This window comes from Vulpes vulpes, chromosome 1, assembly GCF_048418805.1.
Source record: "Vulpes vulpes isolate BD-2025 chromosome 1, VulVul3, whole genome shotgun sequence".
Lineage (NCBI taxonomy): Eukaryota > Metazoa > Chordata > Mammalia > Carnivora > Canidae > Vulpes > Vulpes vulpes.
In genome coordinates this window covers 67,016,725-67,042,578 of record NC_132780.1, presented here as the reverse complement: position 1 = coordinate 67,042,578, position 25,854 = coordinate 67,016,725, and the positions used below count along the sequence as shown (strand labels likewise).

The 25,854-nt window shown below is 48.4% G+C and overlaps 1 protein-coding gene across 4 annotated transcripts in view; it reads right to left on the bottom strand.

The window, feature by feature from the left end:
• Nucleotides 1–25,854, bottom strand: part of RPS6KA2 (ribosomal protein S6 kinase A2) — a 347,615-nt gene that overhangs the window by 291,965 nt on the left and 29,796 nt on the right. The window contains exons 1-2 of one of the 4 annotated variants that reach the window (XM_072766342.1): nucleotides 4,729–4,874; nucleotides 4,585–4,635 (exon numbers count right to left, since the gene is read on the bottom strand). The exons of 2 other annotated variants lie outside the window; for them this stretch is intronic. In XM_072766342.1, the coding sequence (XP_072622443.1) occupies nucleotides 4,585–4,635; nucleotides 4,729–4,770 (93 nt within the window). In that variant the 5' untranslated portion in view covers nucleotides 4,771–4,874. Of the gene's footprint in view, nucleotides 1–4,584; nucleotides 4,636–4,728; nucleotides 4,875–25,854 lie in introns of those variants that run through there. One more of the 4 variants, XM_072766322.1, reaches the window with a different exon arrangement.

Here is a 25,854-nt window from a genome sequence, read left to right as displayed (position 1 = left end):
GACAAGAGTTTGAGCCTCACCCCTCAGCTGCATGACTCAGCAAATTACTTCACTCCTGACCTTCGCTTCCTCCTCTGTGAAATGCAGGAAGAGTAAAGGGATAGTAGCCACGGAAGTTGCCTTGCTGGGACAGTGGCAGGTGCCTGGTGAGGAGTGGTCCTCCTGCTAAGGGAAGGAGCTAGTGTCCTGCTCCTGTCCTGGCCCTGGCTCTGCCCTGACACGGTTGGGAACACCTGCTGCAGCAGAGCACTTCCTGCTTCTCTGGGTTCACCTGAGGTCAATATCTCAATGGCTAAGATTACAAGAGGAGGAAGTCACAAGGCGAATTACAAATTCAAACAGAAAGTTCCCTTTGGGTTGCTTGGGATGCATAATTATGACAGCAACCTCTTTTACGCTGCCTTAATAAATCCCAATGACATGTCAGTTCATTGAATTCTTTTGTGCTATTTGTCACTAAGTGTCATGAACTGTCACCTTAAATTGGTGAAATCACCTAAGACATTAGAGTTTTCCATATGTCACTAAACCCAAGGCATCTGTAATATATCACCACCCAAAGATTAGAGTCATTTTAATACTTTTAGGATGAATTGAGCCTTAGCTAATTAAATTTTTTAATATAATTATTGCATAAGTAGTATAGAATTCTTGAAATTTATAGAAAAGTATGACAAAGAAAAAAAATCATCTGTGATCCTGGAACTTAATAAAAAGCTTTGAGACTTTTTCAGTGTTCTGTGGGGTTTTTTTTTTTCCTATAGATCTTATCTGGAAATGGGTGGGAAGTCGGGTATAGCTGAATATGCTAAAATGTGGGAGTCAACCTTTTTCCCTAAAATTAATGTTTGGTTTTTCTCCAGCTATCTTGAAGGGAAAGGCTGTTCCTAGCACAAAATTGGCCCCTACATGCTTCATTGGGTTTCTGCTGAAGGGTGGCATACACATGGAGGGACTGTCCAGTGATTAAAGTCAATGCGGGAATGAGACTGTGTATCTGTCTCTTTCCTGATGATTCAAGGAGAGAACAAAACACCCACAGAGGTTGCAGACGCCTTCCTTCTTGGTTGCAGTTCCCTCTGCTACCAACCCTGTTCTGGACCCTTCCCTGGGCGCCCTGCCTGCACCATGGAGATGGGCGTCCCAGTCCTGTGACCCACCACAGCGCTGATGCACCTTCCCCACCACCCCCACCCCGGGCCCTCCACGCCCTGTCTTCACCCAGGGACTGTGAGGTGAGACTCCAGCAGTGTCCCTAGTGCATCCCCAGATGAGGACGCCTTAACCCGGAGCCCAGCTAGCATGGAGGAGGCTCAGCTCCCCTGCCAGCTCTGGGGTAGGATCTGGCCCCTGAGATCAGAGTGAAAACCAGAGTCCCGTGCCTGCTCCCCACGCTTCAGCACCTCGTCTCGTCCCCTCAGCCTCACACTGTCGCCCTGTGGAGAAGCACAGCACGCCTGTGCACCTGCTGCCAATGCTTCAGGACTCAGACAGAGGCAGGGAAAGAACTGATAAACAAGACGAACAGGAAAATCCGCCTGATTCAGAGGCTACAAAGGCTCAGAATTAATTCAGTCCAGGATGAGAAAAATTAAAGCTCCGTTCAAAGAAAGCAAAACGGAAAGGAGAACCGTGCACAACTTCCAGTCCAGAGGACCCTAAGTGATCATGCATGTGGGAGCCACGCAGGGGCCTCGCAGGAAGCCCCCAGGCCCAGATTCTGCAAGAAGCAGCAGGGTTAGTGTGGGACCAATACTTGCTGGGTGGCCGTCACGTCCCAGGAAAGTCGGCATTTTAACTCCCTGGTTCCCTTTCAAAGGATTAAGTTTGAGTTACTGTGTTATTTTCTTTGCATATTGAGGTATCTGCCAAAAGAAAAGATTTTTTACAAACGATTAAGAAGTAAAACAACACACACACATACACACACACACACACACACCCTGGTGTCAGGCAGGCTGTGGACAAGCGCCTATCCATCACGTCACGTGTTCTCCCGGCCTGGGCACAAGCCTTCAAGTGGCTTCTCGTCCTGAACCCAGGACCGGGCATCTTTGTCGCCCCCCTGGTCCCACAGCAACCCTGGCCTGCAGTGCTGCACCGTGATGAAGAGGATGAGGATGGCCAGGTTCCTCGGCTCCAAGGAGCAGGAAAGCCAAGGGAACAACCACCTTTTCTTGGTTTCGGTCTCTTCAGGTCATCAGGTCACTGAATTATGCGGCCCCAGGAGGGGGCATGTGTGTGGACTGCATGGCAGCAGGAAGAGAGCAAGAGACAGGGAGCCAGCACAGCCTCGATGGGGCAGGAGCCCCCCTCTGCTCCGTTTGCGCCCCGGCAAAGGAAAGTATCCGCGCCTCGGGACCGTAACCTCCTTTGTCTCCTATAAAATCAATTCCAGAAAGAGTGAAGCCATAATAGGGAAAGAGGAAATTCAACGAGCCGCTAGACTGGAGACACCTTGCCGGTTTAGCAGGAAAAATACCTAAGGGTCGGCTCATTGCTGCGTTTGCAGGGTGAGCAGCAGGACGCGCCTGGTAAAGTGCCGCTTCTCCGCAGGGCCGTGGTGGCAACTGCGTGCAGCCAGCAGCCACGTCCCCGTTAGGCTCTCAAACAGGACACCCCAGGCGTCTCAGGCTTCCCGGGTGCTCCCAGCTGGTGCTGCATGAGCTCTGATCAGTTTATCCTGAACGTGAGAAGGGGCTCCTGAATCTGAGCGCGTGGCCAAGCCCGAGGAGGGTTAGGCCGGCCGTGGGCTGCTCTGACCGTGGCTCCTATTGCGACAGGCACATAGGATTGGTCACCTGGGACCATGCACGGATGACGCCCGCATGTATACCCATGCCTGGTACGGTTTCCATCCCCCACCAGACATGTCCTTGTCCATTTGCCTACATCTGTGTCTGTGGCCAAGAGAAGAGAACCACCTGCAGTGTGGAAACTCTTCATTCTTGTTGTGCGGGGCCAGTCTACGTGTGGAGTGTGGTGACAGGAGAGTAACAGGACTTTTCACCACTGCACGAGACACAGCACCTCCCTGACCTAGCCATAGAAAGCCATATAAAGCTCTGATAAGAATCACCAACTAGAGCTGAACTGTTTTTTTTTTTTTTTCTTGAACAGGTTATAGGCTAGACTCAGAAGAGGTTCTAAGAGAAAAGTGCCATTCCCTCCCACACAACATGCCTTGTTTCTGAGCTTCTTTACCTTAGCCTGAGATGCAGGAGAGTATTCACACATCTGTGTATTCACTTACGTGAAATAACCGGAACCACCTTGAGATGTCACGGAACATAAATCACTACTGCCAACCTGCAATTCCACGCACACAATTTCTATGTCTAATAAGGAATAATAAAGATCTAATGGTAGAGAGAATGTTTCTTTCAATCAAGTTGTTAGTGTTGAGCTATTTATAAATGTATATTAGACGCAGACAGGAGTACAATAAGTATGTAAGTAGTACAACAGCAGAATTCAGTGTTAAGTGCCATCATGTGGATGCCAGCGGTCAGATGCAACGGTGACCATTCACAGAAGTGGCTTCTTTTGCTCCAGGAATGTGGGTTCCTGGAATGGGCCGGGACTCTCATGCCGCCTGGGCCTTGCGGACCCACTGAGGAGCGGCTAAGAAGCCCATCACTTCTCAGCACTGCCTCAACAGCCCAGTGAAGTACAACCCTCAGGACGCCTCCAGAGGCTTGTGAGGCGGGGGGTAGTACGTATTTTGTTTAGTACGAACCAGAATATAGTCTGATGCATTCATATAAATTAAATAAGCCAGATCAAAACCCCCAAACCCAAGTTTCAAGTGCCCTGTTTGGCACCTGTAAGGAACAGGCCCACTGTACCCGCCACGCCTGCTGTGAATACCCAGCCTGACAAATTCAGATGCCGTGGCTTCGCCCAAACGCGTAGCCTTCTTCTTACTTAGTGGTATCATGGGAGCCAGGAAAACCCAAACACCCACAAAACCACCTTATAAAACTTCCTATTTATAATGTAACTATTCAAACCACACAGCTGTTCACAATGTCGCAGGAACTCTACCCTCATCTACAATGATCCATTTCAGGCCTAATTCCTAGAAAAGTCTCCAACGAAGATCTGACCTCTGCATGCAGTCAGTAGGCTCCCGCCCGCCAACCGTGCCCGTGGCAGCCCCCCACCCCACTTCACCTCGTTCTCAGGGCTCTCTTGCCATAGTAACTCCGGGCTTATTTTGAAGGCACGTGCCAGAGTTTTAAACAGAAAGATGCATGGGGAATCATGTGTATTCCGTTCCCAGTGATCCACAAATTCAGAACAGACCTCGCAGCCTTCGGAGGACGCAGGACTTTCCAGGCTCAGCGCCCGAGGCCGCCCCCTGCTGCACGGCGACGATCTTGCATGGGTCAGGGCGGTTCTGCACTTGACCCAGAACCTCAGACGACTGGACCCTCCGCCCAGAGCCCGGCGCTGCGGCCTGCTGCACTGGGGGCCCGTGTCAACTAACCCCAGAACCTGGAAGGAACCGCGCGCGCAACACTCTTAAACCATGACTCCTATTCTCACGGAGGAAAGTAAGCCAAGGCGAGCAGTTCTTACCTCTGCGGGCGCAGCTGGCTTTGTCTCAGGCGACGTCAAGTCCCATTTGCCCTGTTGAAGCAGAAAGTGAAGAGAAAGTCCTGTAAGTCAGGGGGCTGGCATTCACGGGAGCAGCTGTGCTGCTGAGGACAGCTGGACACTCACCACGCCGGGGCGTTTTTTGCTTCTAAACATTAACCTCCACATGGTTCTAGAGAATTTGAGGAGTTTCTCGAGCTTTCAGGAAGCCTTGAAGTGAACAGCACAAGAAGGGAACTTGCAAACTCTTGTGCAAGTTTTACAATTCAGCCAAAGGAAGTGATGATGTTCCCATTACCAACCTCAAAACTCAACCCAAAAAACCAAAAAAAAAAAAAAAGTCACAGGTCTCCTCTCCAGATGCATATTTAATTAGACGTGGTTATCACTAACGGAATGGACAAGCGTCTTAAGGCGACTTGTCAGCTCTCGGTTCCACAGAAAGCGATCATTCCGGTTGCAGGACCGGAGGGCCTGTCGTCTGTGAACACGTACCCACACTGGTGCAGTCCAGCCTTGTTCCAGCGTGGGGTTCAAGCCAGAAACGCACCCCAGCACTCCCCTCCGCTCCCCTAGCTTCTCTCTGGCTAGCATATGACCCTGAGGAGCCTGCAGGCTTGACAGAAGGAAGGCTCGTCTTGTTTCTGCACGCCCCACGCTGCAGGGCTCGGTTTTCCTTTTCTGTTTTATTCCCTTATCTCCCTTCTGATCCCTGCTCCTTGACTCCTACCTGCTAAAAAAATAAATAAATAAGAGATGAGGAAAGAAACCAAATTCTACATGAATCTCTTGCACCTCTTGCTAGCCGTCGTGGCTCATGTATCAGAAAACAGAGGGTGAGAAGGGCCGGGATGCGCTCCCACTTCACGGGCCACAGGAAGGCCCACGGGCCCCATTGCGGGAGAAGTCCGCACTACTGGGGATCTTTCTCAACTTCAACCTGTCTTCCCCGCCACTGTCTTCCCAGACATCTGGCAAAGGGCAGCTCATCTTCCATGTCTTTAATTTCTTTACTTTCCCAACCTTCCACACTCGGTACATGTTAGAAACATCCGGAACTGGAACTGGAGGGTATTATGCTGAGTGAAATAAGTCAATCGGAGAAGGACAAACAGTGTATGTTCTCATTCATTTGGGGAATATGAATAATAGTGAAAGGGAATATAAAGGAAGGGAAAAGAAATGTTGGAAAATATCAGGAAGGGAGACAGAACATAAAGACTCCTAACTCTGGGAAACGAACTAGGGGTGGTGGAAGGGGAGGAGGGAGGGTGTTGGAGGGGAATGGGTGACGGGCACTGAGGTGGACACTTGACGGGATGAGCACTGGGTGTTTTTCTGTATGTTGGTAAATTGAACACCATTAAAAATTAATTAAAAAAAAAAAAAGAAACATCCGGAACATCTGGAGCTTTTTTTTTTTTTTTTTTTTTAAAAAGACTTTATTTATTTGAGAGAGAGAGAGAGAATGGGGGGAGGGCAAAGGGAATCTCAAGCAGACTCCAACCTCAGCACGGAGCCTGAAGCGGGACTCAATCCCACAACCCTGAGATCATGACCTGAGCTGAAGTTAAGAGTCAATCTCTTAACCCACTGAGCCACCCCGGCACCCAGAAACATCTGGAATTTAACAAACTCCCCAGTGAAGTCAATCGCTCTGAGGCTGGGGTCTGTGCTTGTTGGACCGAGGAAACGTGCCTGCATGGAGGCAGGTGGGATGAGGAAACGAGGGCATGGAGAGAAAGTCAGTGGCCTACCCACAGTTTTAGAACCTTTGCATTCAAACCCGCCAGAAGCCAAATCTTTTTCCACCACAGGGGCTGACAGATCACCCGTATTGCTTATGCTGGTTTGACGTGGTTTCCATAACTTGAAAAAGGGTGTGAGGCCTAAAGCAACATAAATGATGTGTTTACAAATAAATGCCTAAAAGCAGAAAATGAAAGCCCCCAAGGTGCCCCAAAATCACACATTCATCCACTGTCTTCTCCAACCCCATGATCAACCCACCCCTGGTCACCTTCTACGGGGGCTACACCACGCACGGTGCCCCTAACCTGGCCTGTCTTGATGCCTCTGGACTGTACATACAGGGTTTTCAGTATTTGGGAAGCTCTCCCTGAAAACTTGAGATGCTGAATTTGCATATCCTCTCATTCACAGTCATGAATCTTCCATCCTTTTCATTTCCTCGGCCCCCACTTTGCCAGTAGGAGTCAGTGAATTAACCTGGGCATTGGGCACAACAAAAGTGAAATGCTGGCCCACCAACCATCTGGCAACCATGCTACCTGCAGACCCTTCCCATCTCCCCGTCCTCTTTCCGCCCCCCATTCCCTCTACTTCGTGGTCAGCTGCTGGGCTCAGCTCCTGAGCCAAACGTGGGGGACCAGGAGCAGGGGGTCTTTCAACTCCAGCAGCTCTCACCCCTCCCCTCCCTCCTCCATTCCAATCCAGGGTGCGTGGAGAGGACTTCCTCCTTCAGAGTTCCTGTCATTCTGGCAGGTGGAGGGCAGGGAGTGGGGGACTGGGAGGACGCTGACTTGGGTTTCCATCGCTGTCCCCGTCCTCTCTTCCCATTACGTCCCCGTGCCCTTGTTCTTGTCCAAATGCAGCTGGCATGAGTTCAATAGCACCACGGCCGGCTCCCCAGGGAGAAAGTAAAGTATGGACGGTCTGAAGCACTTCGTGTGAACAGATGGCACTCCGGGGGGGTATTCCACGAGGAGGAAACTCCTCAGACTCCTTTGTGGACAATAAGTGAACAGGGGCAACCAAGTTTGTGCTTTGTTAGCTTGAAAGAAAATATCAGAAATATCTAGACAAAGTATCAATAACCATTCTGGGGGAAAAAATTGGCTTGAATATTTTTGTAAAGCTCTAGAAGGCAATCATGTGAGACAAGAGAGAGGCACCCACTGTGGTGTTTACAGCATTTGGAATTTCTAGTCTGGATGGCCAAGCTTCATGTGACTCTGTGGGTGTTTGGAGATTGGCCTTTCAGTAGATAAAGCTGACAGCCCGACTCCGTAACACAGAGGGTCTGGCTCACTCCCAGCGGCCCTGTTTACTAGACAACGGGGTACCTTGCAGGCTTTGTGCACAGTCCTCAAAAGCCACGTTGGCCAGGTAAGCAGGTGAGAGCATGAATACACACTATTATTTCCTCACTGAAGTTAGTACTTGGGATGCTGAAAAAGCTCAACACTTTAAGCCCTGATTTGCCTGGAAAATTGCAGTTGCTTTAAGATATTGCACATGCACAGCACTGACCACCATGGCCCCGGAGCAGGCTGTGGCTCCCGGAAGCCATCAGCAGGTGCCAGCAGCAAGGGCGGCGCTCGGGCTCCTGAACAGCTGGCAGGTTGCTTCCCACCACCCGACGCAGGACAAGCGAGTTAGCCAAATGGCCGTGGATTTCCCCATGTGCACAGTTGGGGCAGCACCTGCCTTCTGGGGGAGTTGGGAGAAAGGAGTGACATGCTTCCGACACTCGGCACTCAGCCACCTGTCAGTGTCGACCAAGCACATGCAGGAAGGTAAGGTGTTCCCCACGCCCGAGTGGCTCAGCCGGCCTCAGAGACATCTGGCTCCTTCGAGAACACTGGGTCTGTGTCTCTGGCCTGTGATCCCTTAGGACCTGACCTCAGGGGACTCCCACTGGACCTAACTGTGTTCTTTTTCTGGCTGGGGTACCCCCTCGGGCTCCTGGGGGAGGCGCGGCCACAGACGAACAGCAGATGGCGCCAGAGACTTGTTCTGCAGCCCAGCCCTTTATGGGGCAGGAGGGTGGGCGGCGTGCAGGGCCCTAGCTGGAATCTATTTCTCATAAACAATTAGGCCATAAATCAATGTCGATTCTGTTGTCCTGGAGCCATTTAGAAATTCCCCAAACAGTTCATTAACGACGTCGGGTTTATCCACCCTCTTCTCTGCAGTATTGATTCTTAAATGTCTGTGGATGGGCGGGAGGCTCCTCACGCACAGACCCACCCCGACCCCACACGCAGGCCCGCAGGTGGTGGGAGTCTGTGTGTCCTCACTGGCCCCCGCACTCCTCCCCGCCCGCCGGCTTGGGGTCTGCCTCCAGCCTGGCCACCCGGCTGCCTGCCTTGTTCTCCATGATGTCACGGATGTGCTCCCCCAGGAACAGAACCCTAAGGTCACACCAAGACCTAAGTGTCAGGACGGCAAGGCTTGTTCTGCATAAGCCAGCCTCCCCTTGGACGGCCCTCCTCACCCTCTGCTGGGGACCCAAGGCCCCAGAGATCTTCAGCTGTATCGGGGTCTTTATCCACCCTGAGGGGTTACGGAGGTGGTGTTACAGCATCGACCAGGAAATCCGCCCTCGCCCCCCACTGCCGGCTCCTGGACTGTGGCGCTGTCTTTTCCAGATGAAGCAGGACAAGAGACTGTGACCAGCCCCAGCGGCCGCGGCGCCAGCACTAGAAGAGGAGGTGTTCCAGACTCCACGCTCCTTCCCTGGGGTCCGGGGCTCAGGTCCATGCTAAGATAGATGGGGGGCCGCTCAGAGGGCGTGCACATCCTGCAAAACAGCAGGTACTGCCAGGGAGAAGGATGTCACTGTGCACACTTAGAGACGATAGAGAAATGTCCCTCAGTGAACAGCCAACGTGTAAGGAGGAAGGACGGGGAGCCTACGGGGCTGAGGGGCAGGGAGCATGGGGCTGGACCACCACCAAGGCTGCCCTGGGGGCCTTCAGTTTCCAACATCTTTGAATTCTTTTTTAAGATTTTATTTATTTATTCATGAGAGACACACAGAGAGAGGCAGAGACCCAGGCAGAGGGAGAAGCAGGCTTCCTATGGGGATCCCGATGTGGGACTCGATTCCGGGATCCCAGGATGACGACCTGAGCCGAAGGCAGATGCTCAACCACTGAGCCACCCAGGTGCCCCTATCTTTGAATACTGATTTTGGAAAACATTTTTTTTTAATTGAGGTGAATTTCACATAACATAAAAGTGACCATTTCGAAATGTGTCCTTAAGCACATTGTCACTGCTGTGCAACCACCATCCACTTCCGAATGTTTTAATCAGCCCACCAGGGAGCCCTGAGGGGCCCGCACCCACCCCCAGCCCCTGCGGCCAGCGATGTGGCTCTGCCTTTCCGGACTTGGCTGCTCTGGAACGCCACACACATGGGACCCAACAACGGATATCACGGAACATCACGCTGCTGAGGGTCATCACGATGTAGCACAGGTTGGTACCTCATTCCTGTTGGTGGCCGAGTGGTGCTCCATGTGGCGGGCACAGCACTCCTGCCCATCCACTCACCTGCTGGTGGGCTCCCGGGCTGCCCGCCGTCTGGCTGCCGTGAGCAGCGCCGTGTAGCCTATTTGAGTGCGTTGTCAACAACCGTGGGTACATGTCTCGTGGTGGGATTGCTGAGTTATGTTAACACTTTTGAGGAACGGCCAGATTTTTCCACAGCAGGAAAGCCGTTTGACATTCCCACCAGCAATGTAGGTTCCAACTTCTCCACGATCTCATGCAAAACTTGATATTTTGCGTTTTCTTTTCTTCTTTTTCTTCTTCTTTTTTTAAAAAAGATTTTATTTATTTATTCACGAGAGACACAGAGAGAGAGGCAGAGACACAGGCAAAGGGAGAAGGAGGCCATGCAAGAGCCTGATGCGGGACTCGATCCAGGGACTCCAGGATCACACCCTGAGCCAAAGGCAGACGCTCAACCACAGAGCCACCCAGGGATCCCCTTCTTTTTCTTCTTCTTAATTATCACAGTCATCTTAGTGGGTGCGAAATGGTGGTTCTGATTTGCATTTATATGTGTCCCTTGGAGAAACATCAATTCACACCCTCTGCCCTTTTTCTGTTGGGTCATTTGTCTTTTTGCTGTTCGGGGCAGGTTTTAACACTCATGGACGTAGAGAAAAGGAGAGCCTGGCCCCCATGAGCTGAGAGGCTGGAACTGAGCTGGCCACGTGAAGCTGGAACACTCTGTCAGTTTGGTGAGGGGTCAACTGGGATGATAATCTACAGAGCAGCAGAGGAATAAGGAAATTTGGGGCGCCTGGGTGGCTCAATGGGTAAAGAATCTGCCTTCAGCTCAGGTCATGATCCTGGGGTCCTGGGATCGAGCTCCCTGCTCGGCGGGGAGTCTGCTTCTTCTTCTGCCCCTCGCCCCATTCGTGATTGCTCTCTCTCAAATAAATCAATAAAATATTAAAAAAAAAAAAAAAAAAAGAGTAAGGGAATTTGCCTAACTTGTCCAGGGCTCAGGTTTAAAATATTTTAAGTCATCCCTGCTGAGGTAAACCAGCGCCTTCCATGGGTCTGGGTGAAATCACAGTGGCAGCAGGTTCAAGGGAAGCTTAACACGAAAGTTGCCCACCCCTCCACCCCCCACCCCCCCAGGAATACACCTGAGCCCCCCCAAGACACACCCCTGCTCCCAGGAGCTTCACTCGGGCTGGAGCCAGGCCTCAGGGAGTCTGCACAGAAGGAGTGAGGCTCCAAAGTGTGCTTGCTCAGAGTCCAGAGCTAAGAACCCAAGGAGAGATGTGGCCTCAGGAAAAGACACCCCCCCACCCCCCGCAAGAGGCAGAGCTGCCATGAGCACTTCTGACCACCAGAGGACAGCACTGAGCACCATATAAACTAAATCTTTTTTAAACTCAAAAAAAAGATGTAGAAGAAGTAAATGTAGACAAACTCCCATGGTTCAAGGGCAGTAGAATTCTCCATGAAATCTGAGAGAATGTGCTGACGGCTTCTTAATTCTAATCAGAGTATGATGGGTTACCGCATATAAGAGTAATTGATATTCAGAAGTTAAGAGGGCTTCTGTACATCAGCAGGAAACCATTTAAAGAGATGACATTCAAAACTGCAGAAAGGAGGAGGAGGAGGGAGAAGGAAAAGAATATCTGTAAAGTATAAAGGAGATATATATATATGTATAACAAAAATACGTAAGGACTTTACAGAATATATGAAAAATCTTATTGAAAGAACTAAAAGAAAGCCAACATACACGAAAAAAATATTGCATTCCAGAATGGAAATCCTACTATGGTTAAAAAAAAAAAAAGGAAAAGAAAAAGTCACTTTTCCCCAAATCATATACATTTAATGTATACATATACATTTAATGCAGTGACAATCACAAATCCAAGCAGAAATATTGTTTCCTGGGATTTAAGTCAAAGGGTGAAGGCTGAAAACTGGCCAACACTATTTTGAAGAAGGGCAAGCAGGAGACACGCACCCCGGGCATACATCTGCACCCACTCCAGAGCCACAGGAATCAACTTTGTGTGAGGAGCCCATCAGACCCCAGGAATCCATCTGCATGCCACAGCTCAGAGAAGGGCAGATCTGAGGGATGAGGGGTTCTGGCCAAGTGACCCATCAGCCTCATACCATGGACAAAAATAAATTCAAGACCAACATGGGAAAAAGCTGAACTACGTAATTCTTAAAAGGACATTCAGGAGATTGTATTTTTACTTAAATGACTAAAGGATTCTTCAAACAAGTCAAAAATCCATACATTATACTTTAAAAAAATCAATAGATTTGATTATATTTACATGAGAAATATTTTTGCAGGACAAAAGACACTACAAGGTCAAGACAGGCCATAGACCAGAAGAATATACTCATAACCTAGATAACAGCATCAGAGATGTGTTAAGGGTAATCCCTACAACAGAGAGGTGTTTTTCATCTTCGTCAGATAAGCAAATTCTTCACTCCTAAAAGTAGGGTAAGTGGGGCGTCTGGGTAGCTCAGTCAGTGAAGCATCCGACTCTGATTTCGGCTCAGGTCTTGATATCAGGATCCTGAGATCGAGCTCCACATCAGGAGCAGAGTCTGCTCAAGATACTCTCTCCTTCTCTGCCCACACCTCCCCCCCACTAAAATCAATAAAAATAAATCTTTAAAAAAAGAGCACAAGTGTGCCACACTGTATCCAATGGGAGTTGGTGAGAATCTGGAAAAAGGAACTGTGACAAATTGCTAAAGGGAAGATAAATGAGTTCAACCAGTTTGGAGAAGAATTTCCATATCAAGTTAATTTGAAAATGTTTATATCATATGGCCATCAGTTTCACTTTTAAGTCTCTAAACAGAGGAATAAACTCTATTTTATGTTCATGGGAAGACACACATTGTCCATTGAACACTACTTAAAAGAACAAACTTTGGAAATCACCTGACTTAGTTCCCTGATAGGGGAATGGAAAAATACACTGGCATGTTCTACCAGGAAATGCTACACAGCACTCGACGTGAATGAGATAGAACTACATGATCAACATGAATACATCTCAACAATATCGTAGAGTTTTTTGAAAATAAGTTTCAATAGGAAACATAGGCTATGATTCCAACCACATAAAAATGAAAAACACACCCATCATTGATAGGTACGGACTGTTCTGGACTGATTGTGCCCTTCGAAAGTTGATGTGTAGAAGCAGTAAGACCCAGGACCTCTAAGTATGATGCTCCTAGAGAAGGGTCTTTACAGAGGTGATCAAGTGACATGAAGTCGCGCATGTGGGTGACCTGATCCAATAGGACCGGTGTCCTTCTAGGAAAAGGAAATTAGGTGGGATATAGAAACACCCAGAGGGAAGACCACACATGGACACAGGAGATGCCATCTGCGAGCCGAGCAGAGACGTCTTAGAAGAAAGCAAGCCTGCCCACACCCTGACCTCAGACGTCCAGCCTCCAGGACTGTAAGGAACGCTGCCCAGTCTGTGGTACTTGTCACAGCAGCGCTAGCTTACGAACAGGGCCAGGTAGGCCACACGCCTTTGTGGGCCAACCCAGAATAACCAGGGAACTGGGGCAAATGTCCAGTGAGCATTTAAACAATTGTAGTAATTGAACTGGAGATAGGAGCCAATTTCAGACACGGAGGAATCTGCTGGGGTTGTTTCAGGTCAGGGGGGCACTTACCATGGCATTTATAGTCTTTGTCTACACCTGTGGAATACATGTACTCATCTTAGAGACTCAGGCTGCATAGGTCATGTAAACCGAGCCAGACATTTTTCTCTGTGTGTGGCTTTCACAGTCCAAGTAATCAAATCATACTCACTCCGGTGTGTTGAGTGACTCTGCTACCATAAAGAGACTGTTAACTCCTTGTTATCAAATCCTCCCAGAGCACTGAGATCCTCTCCCAGCATCTGAGGACCAGAAGATCCCTCTAAAGAAATACCACGCGATGGTAGGTCAGAGCTTTCCTCCCACAGAAACACAAGCCATCTCACGTCTTCCTCTCTGGCTCCATTTGTGAGGGCCATGCCTTTAGAAAATAAATCAGTATACGAAAGCTGGAGGCAGAGCACCCATGTGTGGAGAAGACACACATCCATACACCAGACTGTTAAACGAGCGTACATTTAAACCTTGGACGATGCAGATGCTGGGGCACTGACCCCCGTGTTGTTGAAAATCTATATGTAACTTTTAACTCCCCCAAACTTAGCTACTAATAGCCTACCCTTAACCAGAAGGCTTACCAGCAACATAAACAGTTAACACATTAATTTATATTATGGCATGCACTGCATTCTTACAATAAGGGAAGCCAGGCAAAAGAAAATGCTACTAAGAAAAGCACAAGGAAGAGAAAAAACATCTATAGAATATATTTAGGACCAAGAGAGGTCATTATCTCTCTCCCAGAAAAACTAGAAACTAGTTTCATCTCATTTTTAATTATCCATAACTTGACAATGCATTTTAGGATTGCCAAGATAATATTAATATGGAGGGCCTCTCCCCCTCACTTGGAGCACGATGTTTGACCTTACGCTGAAGCAAGTGCTCCCAGGAACCCCATGCACTCACTGGGGTTGGGCGGGCACTTGGCAGAGAGGCCAAGGAGCCATCAACCAGCCAAGCAGACCTGGTGTGGACACGGCATTTAGGCATTCAGTGCGGAGCTGAGCCATGAGAGAGAAGATGGACAGGACCACACAGCAGGCAGGTCCTGCAGCAGGCTGGTGCAGGGGCTCAGGGGCGAGCTCTTCCTGGGAGCCAGGGTTCAGGGCCTCAGGTCTCCTCCTCAGTACTACAACCTTTGGGGTGGGTAGCTCTGTCACAGGGGCCTTCCTGTGCACTGTACGATGTTTAGAAGCATCCCTGGTCTCAAATACTAAGAGAAATCTCCTTCCCGGCAATGACAGCACATTGCTAATACTACCCCCCAGGGGTACAAGATCACCCTTGGTTAAGAATTAACCATATCTTTAGGAGCAAGACTCTAACCTATCGGGAGTCCCGGCAGGTTCTGGAGACGGAGGAGCTGGGTGTGGCCAAGACACATATGCACGCACAAGACTGGGAAACGTGGTTATGCTCCAGGAGAAGTTCAGAAGCCCCAGTACTAAAACTGAAGCTCAGTTAGAGCCCAAGGAGGAAGCACAACTTCACTCTGAGGCCCAGAGAGCGGGGCCAGCTTCCCTAAGCCCTCCTGAGAGCGGGCAGAGCTCCTTGGACCCCTGTGTGCAGCTGAGATGCAGCTAGCTCCAGGGAGAGGGGACCGTCCCCTCCCACCTCAGCCCTGTGACCATGTAAACCAGATGTGTGCAAGGCCGGGAGCACACATTTATTTACAGACATTTTCATCAATTCTAATTAATTTGTGATTTATGCAGCAGAATGCTTCATCCTCTGCCCCAGATGGAACATGGAGACCCCAGACCCTGGACCCATCTGCTCAGCCCTGACCAATGCCAGGCCTTTGGTTCCTGGGACAGTTAACTTGTGCGTCCACCTGGCCCGGCCATGGGGACCAGATGCTGGCCACACTGCAGTCTGGATGTTGCTGGAAGGTTTTACACGTGCTTAACCTTTACATCAGTGGCCTTTGAATAAAGCAAATGGCCCTCGCTACTATGGGCGGTCACAGCCTTCAATGGAAGGCCTTAGGGAAAAAGACTGAGGCTCCCCAAGAAGGAAGCGCTTCTCCTTCAGACTCTCAGACATCGGCACCACCTGGCAGCCTGCCCTACATGCCTCAGGCTGGCCAGCACCCCCAACCATGGGGACCAGTCCCTCTGTATGTGTACATACACCTGCACGTCTTCATGCACACCCTCACACGTATGTGCACGCACGTGTACACACACTCCTTATGTTGGTCTATGTCTTTGGAAGACCCTTAAAGCACCATCCTTTCATTATAAAGGCAGTTCTCGTCCTGAAATTAGAAGAACCACCCCCTCCACTGTCTTTATAATACATCTTCCAACATGATGTAAAAGTCTCTCCCTGACCAGAAAGGAAGGAAGGGACCTGGTGCCTCTCCTGGGCCCCCGTGGGTCACTACTCTTTACACTGCTTGGGCAAGTCACCCCGATTCTGGGAACCTCCATTTCCTCACTGCCAGGTCAGAGGTTGTATGGAAAAACACATCATTTGCTCTTTTGGTCTATGGAGCGATTGCTCTTCAATGTACTAAAGGATTTGTTATTTCCTAAGTATTACTTTCTGTAGAGGATGTGCCAGAAAACGGCTGAGGCCAGCAGAGAGGCCAGCCGTGCATCCGTACCAGGTGCGCGATGCACACTGCATAAGTCATTCTCCCAAAGCTGTGGAGTGGGATTTAACAAACCCAGTTTAGTGAATCCCAAAGCCTGTATTCTTGACCGCTACCATTTGCTTCCAGTCATTTCGCTTCCCAAAGCAGCACTCCCAGTCTTCCTGCAGCACACTTTGGGCTCACTGCTTCTCAGCGGGGGGCGGGAGAGAGGTGCCCTGGGAGCAGTGCCCAACCAGGAGCTCTCCTTCCCTGTGCATGTTGCCTGGGGGCGCTTTCCAACACCCGTATAGAGACTCAAACCAAGAAGTAAAATGTTCTTCCCAAATGAGGTCTCCAAATGCTGTTTTGCATAAGAGTCACAAGATGTAAACTATTTCTATAAAGAAAAATCTCAAGTCTTTGACCCGATAATAGGAGTCAAAGCAATGACAAAGACATAAGTATGTAGGTGTTTACTGTAGTGTTTCTTATAATGGTGAGAAATGGAACACTTGCCCAAATATTCAACAGCAAAGATTTGTACGAATAAAATATGGTATAACTCTAGGATGGAAAATTCTACAGTTAGTAAAAATATTTAATAATTTTAGGGGAAGGTTATAAAATGTTAAGAAACATCTTAGGGGAGCCTGGATGGCTCAACTGGTTGAGCATCTGACTCTTGATTTCAGCTCAGGTCATGATCTCAGGGTCCTGGGATTGAGCTCCCAACAGGCTTTGTGCTCAGCGGGGAGTCTGCTTGAAAATTCTCCCTCTCCCTCTGCCCCTTCCTCTCACTTGCATTAATTCACATTCTCTCTCTAAAATAAGTGAATAAATCATTTTTTTTGAATGACAACATAAAAATGTGTGATTCAATTGTAGTAAGCTGTATAAATGGTGGTGATGTACACATAGAAACATACAGAGATACTGATTCTCAGTGATGTAACAAGTGCAAGGTGTGCCCCCAGATGGGGAGATAGACTAGGAAGTAAGGTCATGAGATGAAGAAATATACCCTGTGTTAGGAGTGATTATCTCTGCTTCATTACATAAGGTGATTTTAAATGTCTTCTTTACATCTTTCTGTTTCTTCACATTTTTTATAATGCAATAGATTTCTTTTAAATCAGGAAGAAAAGAAATACACGTTACGTGTATTCATTTAAAAAAAAAACAAACCCATCCCTGTTTGGCCTGTCAATGTCTTAAGATCACGATGCCAACCCCATTTGGGATGGACTGGCATCTGTATTTCAAATCCCAAACCTGCAAATCCCAAGTGGGTTTCTATTTCTTTGCTGTTCTAGCAAAGATACATTGTCATCACAATAGGGAAAAATAAGGGAAGCCTAGTCTTTAAAATAAAAGAACACAAATCATACACACATAGAATTGCTTTTCCTGCAAAACCCAACACCTGCAGGACACTGAAACTGGTCCCCGGGGAGGCTGGATGCGGCTGGGGGGCATCACAGAGCTGCTGCCTGCAGGGCTCCCTCCCTGAACCCTGAACCCCTATTAGGGCTGCATGTCAGGGCAACACAGTGGCTTCAAGCCCTGGCTCCTCCTCATGTGTTTTGGGACCCCGTTTCCTTGCACATGGCAGGCAATCATTGCAGACGGAGGCTGTCCTGGTCTCTGCACCCAACTCAGGACCCAGGCTTTGAGGAAGAGCTCAGCATTCACAGATGGGTAACAGGCATGAGAGGCTGCGTGTGCAAGTACATGCGGCACATGACACGGCGGCGCGGCTGCATGAGGACACAGGCAATCGGGGAGGTTTCCCACCAGAGCCCAGGCTCTGCACTGGGTGGCCCAGCAGAGGGAAGAGAGCAGGACAAGGTGGATCCAGGACACAGCCTCGAAATCAAGGAAGGCAGAAGACAGGAACAGTGAGCAGCAGCGTGGAGATCCGCTCGGAGCCCAGGGTTCATACGGAGACTGTTCTAAGATGAAGACCTTTGACATTCTGCAAATGCAGGAAGAAGCCTTGTCACAGCTTCCCTTGTCTGAACAAAAGCAGAAGCTTCTTAGAAACGAGGTCTGCTGTGAATCTCCTCTACGGGGCATTTCCTTTCCCAGGGGAGGCCAAGCGTAAAGCCACCAAGAATCCCCCCTCTGGGGGGCTCCCGTGCCCGGAAGAAGATGGAGAGACAGCTCACACCTTTGCAGACAAATGCACACAAAACTTGCTCCTGAAAGACTGATTTATCCAGGGCACCTGGGTTGCTCAGTGGTTGAGCACCTCCTTTTGGCCCAGGCTGTGACCCTGGGGTCCTGGGATCGAGTCCCACATTGGGCTCCCTGTGGGGAGCCTGCTTCTCCCTCTGCCTGTGTCTCTGCCTATCTCTGTGTGTCTCTCAAGAATAAATAAATACATTTTTTAAAGACCTATTTATCTTCCCTAAAGAAACACATTTGCTCCCCCTCCTCCCTTTCCTACTAAGTCAGATTTGGAAGCCCCAGATTCTGACCACCCCTGGGAGTTACTCGTCACTGAGCACTGTGTGCTCACTGTGTTCAAATGTAAGCTCTTTCTCTCCTGTTGCCAATATGCCTTCATCAATTTGATTCAAAGGCCCTCAGACATAGAACAAAAAAGGGAAGCTTTTCTGCTCCCAGGCTCAGCTTCCAGGCTGGCTCAGGGTCCCCGTGGAGGGTGTCACCCCCCCCCCCCGACCCCGTCTGTGTATCTTGGAGGTTGTCAGAGGCAGGGTAGAGCTCATGCAAGATGTGGACGCCACTTAATAGACGTGCTTTTAATCAGTGGCATGATATAATTCTTCTATTTTAGAAAAAAATACACACACCAACGTGGAGAAGCCCTTAAAGGATTTTAAGCACAGAAATGGTTGACAACGTCTCCCAGCTGTGCTGGGGATGCAGCAGGAGAGCCCAGGTCTGCAGAGCGGCCGCGACGAACACCAAGATTGGGTGACCAATTAGATGTTGGGGTAAAACACAGGCAAGCAACAAAAATGAATCCCTAATTTGTTTGTTGCACAGTGAAAAGAAGCATAAGGAAAACACCATCAGAATCCTCGACCTCCTCATCAAGCAGACGATGGGCACCACGCGAAGATCAAACCACTGGCTAAGCAGAATCCTAGGAGACTGGAAACTTCGAGTCCGCTGCAATGTTTCTGTGTCTCCCGGCAGTGCTGTTGGGTGAATGAGCCCACCAGCCTCTGCAGTGCATTATTCTGGCCCGATCAAATCAAGAATCCTCTGGTGCAATGGAGCTGCACCCCTGGGGTCTCTTCTACGGGTGCAGGGTAAGGACCACCTCACTCATGCAGGGTGAGGACCACCTGCCGTGGGGACCGGGTGACACCTCCCCGCCCACTTGCCAGTGCTGCCACCACAGCAATGCCTAAAGCATGACACCTGGCACAAAACATCTGGGTGTGTGCATGTGACCTCTCCACCACCAGAAGCACCCAAGTCTGGGACTGTGATTCGGCACCCAAAGGAGCTCATATGGGCAACGCTGAAACCCCGCTGCCAGAGGCATCCTCACTGGGCCTCTCCCAACAGGCCCCAAACGACCTCTGCCAGCTGGAGCGCAGATGGTCACCTGCCCGGCTCTCCGGGGGCTGTGCTCACACCCCACCGTCCGCGGGCCTTGTGCCCGGCTGGGACCCCACTTCAGTGCTCCCCAGACTGGGTAAGCATGTGTGCAAAGACCTTCCCACTGGTATGCAGGCATAAACATTGTTAAAGCAATTATTTGTAATTTCCAGGTTCCCCAACTCCATCCTAAAAAAGTTGGAAGAAGGGACACCTGGGTGGCTCAGCAGTGGAGCATCTGCCTTTGGCTCAGGGCATGATCCCAGGGTCCTGAGATCTAGTCCTGCATCGGGCTTCCCACAGGGAGCCTGTTTCTGCCTCTCTGTGTCTCTCATGAATAAATAAATAAAATCCTTAAAAAAAAAAAAAAAAGACAGAATTCCTCCCTCCAATGCTCCACCCCCCCCCTCCATGGCCTAGTTTCCCCTTTACACAAAAAGGGCTCACCTGTCACCCTTAAGTCTGTGTGCAGAGCAGTGGGGCGCACACAACTCCTGGCTGACACCCTAGAAGCTCCTCATGCTCCGGCTCCTCTAGGAAGCCCCACAGGCTCCAGCTCTTTGCTTTCAGCAAATCCCAAGGGCAACCTATTCACATCTTCAGCTGCTAGAGCTTTCAAAATAATCTATAACAATCACACAGCGCTCTCGGGCATACAGCTCAGAAAAACCAAGTAATGTTATTATAACAAATCCTTCTTCATTTCCACCTTTCTGACCCATTTATGCAAGCAAGTGTCTCCAGCTCAGAAGCACGGTGGGCCGCTCGAGGGCACAGCACCTGGCCCTGCTCACTGCGTGCCCGGCAGTGCAGGGACACCTCGCACACGACCCCGCCGACGGGGCTGGACTGCTGGGCTCTGAATTCCCCATCACTTGCTGTATTTGATGATTTTCTTTCTTTTTTTAAAAAATTATTTATTTATTTACTCATGAGACACACACACACACACACACACACACAGAGGATGATTTTCCATTAAAATAAAATGTTTTACCCAACTGTATCCCAATAATAATTGTAACAATAATTCAGGAGAAACTTCACACCTACAGCCTTGTGGTCACAATTAATTTGAAAATCAACTTATGAACAGATGTTTACTGCAAGAATATAGGTGACAAATAATAGACTTTCACAGGGGCGCTTGGGTGGTGCAGCGGTTGAGCATCTGCCTTCGGCTCAGGTCCTGGAATCGAGTCCCGCATCAAGCTGCCCGCAGGGAGCCTGCTTCTCTCTCTGCCTGTGTCTCTGCCTCTCCCTCTGTGTCTCTCAGGAATAAATAAATAAAATCTTTAAAAAATAAACAAATAAAAGGCTTTCACAAAGATCCATATATATCACGTTAGGATAATATTCTGAAGGATAGGTGGAAGGGATGGAAATCCAAATTCAGCGAGGAAAAGAATTAGAAAAAAAAAAAAAAAAAAAACCTGCCTGCGCAGAGAACAGCACTGTCCTGTGTGTTTTTAAAATGATGACAGGTGACAAGTCACTATGCACTCAGGAGGCAGGGGGAGCCCTTCAGAGCGGTGGGAACAGTTCTATTCTGTATCATTTGCATTTTTTAAATGCCAGAAGATAGTCCCTTTGTAACTAATAACTCTTACTTTTTTTTTTTAATTTTTATTTATTTATGATAGTCACAGAGAGAGAGAGAGAGAGGCAGAGACACAGGCAGAGGGAGAAGCAGGCTCCATGCACCGGGAGCCCGACGTGGGATTCGATCCCGGGTCTCCAGGATCGCGCCCTGGGCCAAAGGCAGGCGCTAAACCGCTGCGCCACCCAGGGATCCCCAATAACTCTTACTTTTAAATGCAAATTTGAAAAGGTGTTATCTGGTGGTTCCTCCTCCTCACGCCCCAGGGAAGGGGACCCCTCAGCCTGTCTGGGGTTGGGGGTGGGGCTTGCTCAGCAGCAGTTTCTTGGAGATTATGGGGTCCCCCTAAAAACTGGGTACTTGGTTCCTAACCATTCTGGCAGTCGCTGACATCATGAGCTCACTTAGATCCTGGACAATAGATCACTGTTTCAGTTAAGCCCACTCCTTAGGAGTTCTAGAGAATATATTTTAAGTCAATGAGACATTTGAAGCCTAGATGAGAGTTCATCCTGGTGCAATTGGGCCCACACAGCTGGAGTCCTGGTCAAAGGTTTTAGGTGATTTTAACAAATTGGTGGCAGTGTCTGCCCCCAGCTAGTGGACCAGCAGGGACAGAGTCACAGCCAGCTCCCCCCACCCCCTGCTGGGTGAGTCTGGGTGCACCTGCCTACAATGTTTGAAAGAAATGGGTCGGAGAGGGACATACAAGCTGTAGCAATGAGGTGCTGGCTTTTCCTGTATCTGCGGAGCTGGTGCTTTCTACTTGAGACAATTTCAAATTCCAATCACTGCCCTTCCCTTGATCACCGTCCCAGGAAAATAACATTTCATGAGAGGCGCTAGGAATATGCCTTCGGTTGGCTCTGAAATTGCAGACTATTCATAAAGTAAACAGGAAGACTCTAAAAGGAATAAAACTTGTATTCTACAAAAGCAGTTGGATTAGTGTCAGAGTTTCAGGGACGACAGAAATGACAGGGAGGCCGAGAAATCCTGGGCTGTCAGGGACCAGTGTCCCTGTGGGCAGCAGAAGCAGCCCAGGGAACCCATTTAGGGGCATTAGCACTTTGGTAAATGGTTTTGTGACAGTGTCGTCAGCAGTTCTGGAACAATTTAGTTGTGTGCCTACTTTTAAAGAAATGTAAAACATCTCATAGGAAAAGGGAAAGGGGGAGATAGAGTAAAGAGAAGAGAATGGTTTATATGGTTACAATAAATCTAATGTTATTCACCTTACTTTCAGCTTTTAAATACTAAACCTATTATATGTTTATTTACAGTGTTCTGTATATATTTATTCATATAATTAAACCAATGAGTATATTTAATTGCAAAAACAATATTTTCAGAAGTCAAATGTATTTTTTTTCACTTACTAGCTGTGTGAATAGTTTATAACTGGTAACAGAAAAACGATTTGGGGCAATAATTACTCCATGGCCTCAAAGGTATGTAATCTCAAAAACTCAAGGGTAAATTATGGAAAACATTTCCCCTGGGGTGCCTGAGTGGCTCAGTCAGTAAAGCATCTGCCTTCGTCTTAGGTCATGACCTCAGGGTCCTGGGATCCAGCCCCTAATCGGGCTCCCTGCTCAGCAGAGAGTTTGCGTCTCCCTCACCCCCTCCCTTTCCCCCTGCTTGTACTCTCTGTCAAATAAATAAAATATTTTTTTAAAAAGATAAATAAAGTGCTTCTCCAGACATCAGCAAACAGTAAGAGAGAAGTGAATTACTTTTAATTAGTTGTAGTGACTCTTTATTTTAATGTATTTGTGCAAAAAAACAAAAAAACAAACAAACAAAAAAAACCTAGAGCACCTAAAACAAGGTTTGAAAATAAGATGCAGCTTTAGGATTTTGGAAGGTGTTTTTGTTTTTTGGTTTTTGTTTTGCATTGAGGACGGTAGAGGCATTTTTTCCTTCATGCATCCCCTTGGGAAGGCTGTCCGTGCTCAGAAAAGGGTGACACTTGGACAAAAGGAGATAGGGACTGTCCCACAGCACAGCTGCTGTCTCCACTGGGTGCTGCTCCATGTTGGTGGGCTCTCTTGGTTTTCGGGATGTCCCTCTGAGGAGAACACTTCAGACACCCCAATTTTCAAATAAGGGAAGTGAGATGGAGAATTGGATGGTCTGTCCAGGTGCAGCCAGTGACCCTGCCAGTTCCCTGGACAAAAATGACATCAGAGTTTAGCCAGTGGGTCCAAGCTCATCATTTATTAAGAAAGAGAGAAAATTAAACAAACCACCTTACTAATAAAGACAAAATAATTTACTCATATATAACCATAAAGTTAAACTGTTAGTTATTATCTGTTAAAATGATAATCTCTGTGACCAAGCAATAAACAGCAGATAATACTATATGTAAAAAGATGAAATGAGAGCAATTAGAATACTCTACTTTTCAAGACCTACATTGATTTTATGGCATTCCTTTTAAGCATACTCCTTGAATATTGGGCACTAAATCTGTCCCTTTGGTCCTGAGACTGTGCAAAGTAACTGAGGTCTAAAAAAACAAGAATGTCCAAAAACAGGGAGTGAGAAATTACTATGCACTTGGACTAAATATCCTTCAAACAGAAAATCAGAAGTATTTGAGACATGAAGCTTCCACTGGTGAAGCATCCAAGAAGCAAGCCCATGGGTGTTGCTTTGACAGGAAAAAGTGTTTGGATCTGCAGCATAAGTGCATCAGGAGCTGATCACTGCGATTTTCATGGTTACTCACAGCTCCTAAATATTCCCCTAACAGGATGCGGAGAAATAAGTGCCCTTCCTACTGCAGACAGAAGCCGTCCCAGGCTTACAGCCACAGGCCCTAAAGCCCAGCTCACCTGGCCAGGCAGTGAGGGACCCACCCCAGAGGTGTCCCGGCCCTTTGCCCTGGACCTGGCCATACTGGCAGAGAGCTGCAGGGAGACGGGGAAGCAGCCAGCGAAGGAGGAGGGGGTGCAGGTGGAAATCGGCTGAGGTCCTGACTCCCTGGGTGGGAGGCCTGCAGCCATTGCAGGAGGACTGGGCCTGGGCACAGGCAGGTTATTCTCTTCCCTCCCAGGGAAGTAGATGCCAAGAGACCCCACAAACTGAGCACCAAACCAGCAGTTAAATGAAGATTGGGGTCAGGGAAATCCCGGGGCAGGGTCCATCCTGACAAGCCCCAGCAACCAGACCACCAAAGACAATTGCTTAGCTGACAGACCCAGATTGCCACCCAGCCATGTTCCTCACCTCCAGGATCCACGTTCCTGGATCCTCCAGGACCAGAAGTCCCGAGAGAGGCTCGCAGCCCTCATGTCCCAGGCTGTTCAGCTCCCTTCCAGCAAAGAGCTGGGGACCATGTGATGTTTCAATTTACATAAAATGTAGAAAATTGCCCCTTCATTTTCCATAGCTATATTTCAAAGCCATCTTTTTTTTTTAATTCAAAAATGGAAACTCCCTTGGGGATGAACAGAAATGGCTGGAAATTGCTTTTAAGATGTTAGCAGAAGGCTAAATGTAACGCTGCTATGAAATTGCATCCGAAAAGTGCTAATGTCATTTTTTAGACTATTCTTGTGGAACCCAGATAATACTGCAAAACCATGAGCCTCTAAAAAATTTTCCACTGGAAATTTCTGTCGAGTGTCTAAAGTCTCTGGTGATTCTGGATGTTGATTACATTTGCTGACTTCCGTAAGTGTTTTTTTTTAATGCTGCGTGAACATAATAAAGTGATGAAAATAATATGTAGACAAAGAAATAAATTAGCTAACAAAGCAGGAATTTACAGTAAAGGTTTTTCTTATAAGATAAATAAGGACCCCAGGCCCCCCAAAAATAAAGAATTCCATGAAAGGTCAGAGCATTACCAATATTTTATATGTCTATCTACATAAATATGTTTGCTTCATCCCTTGTATTGTTACTACCTATTAAGTTTTAAAACTCTATCAAAGATACGAAGCATTCTATGCAGCCTGGGAGTGGGGGGGCAGGGAGATTACAAGTGACTCCCTTTAAACACCGAGTGACCTGTACACTAATCGGAAGCCTGGCCTGAAGCTACGAGATAAAACATCCCTAGGTACTTGGATTTTAATCAAAGAGAAAACAATTCTTAGTGATATTGTAATGGAAAACACACTCCCAGGTCCAGCAGCTGGGACAGCAGCTCACCTCTTCCCTTCCTGAGATATTATAATTAAAAAGAAATACTTCCCCACTGCTCCCACTGCAACCTGGCCAATTTACATTCTTGTGCATTCCCAGGCACCCGGTCAGCGGAGCAGAGTCCCCAGCGGCCCTTGGGCCCCCTCTCATGCCTGCACAGCACAGGCTGAGAAGAGCCTCAGACACGTTGACTCGTCTAGAATTTAACCCACATTGCTCAGAACTATTGTTTGCTGTGCAAATCTGCACAGGTTGTGGTATAGAAAAATGTGTGGAGATAATTACGTCCAAGAAGCAGCACTTTGGACTGTTTCCTGCAGTTCAAAAATGAGTTTCATCATATTGCTCATGGAAATGTACATAAGCCTCATGTAGT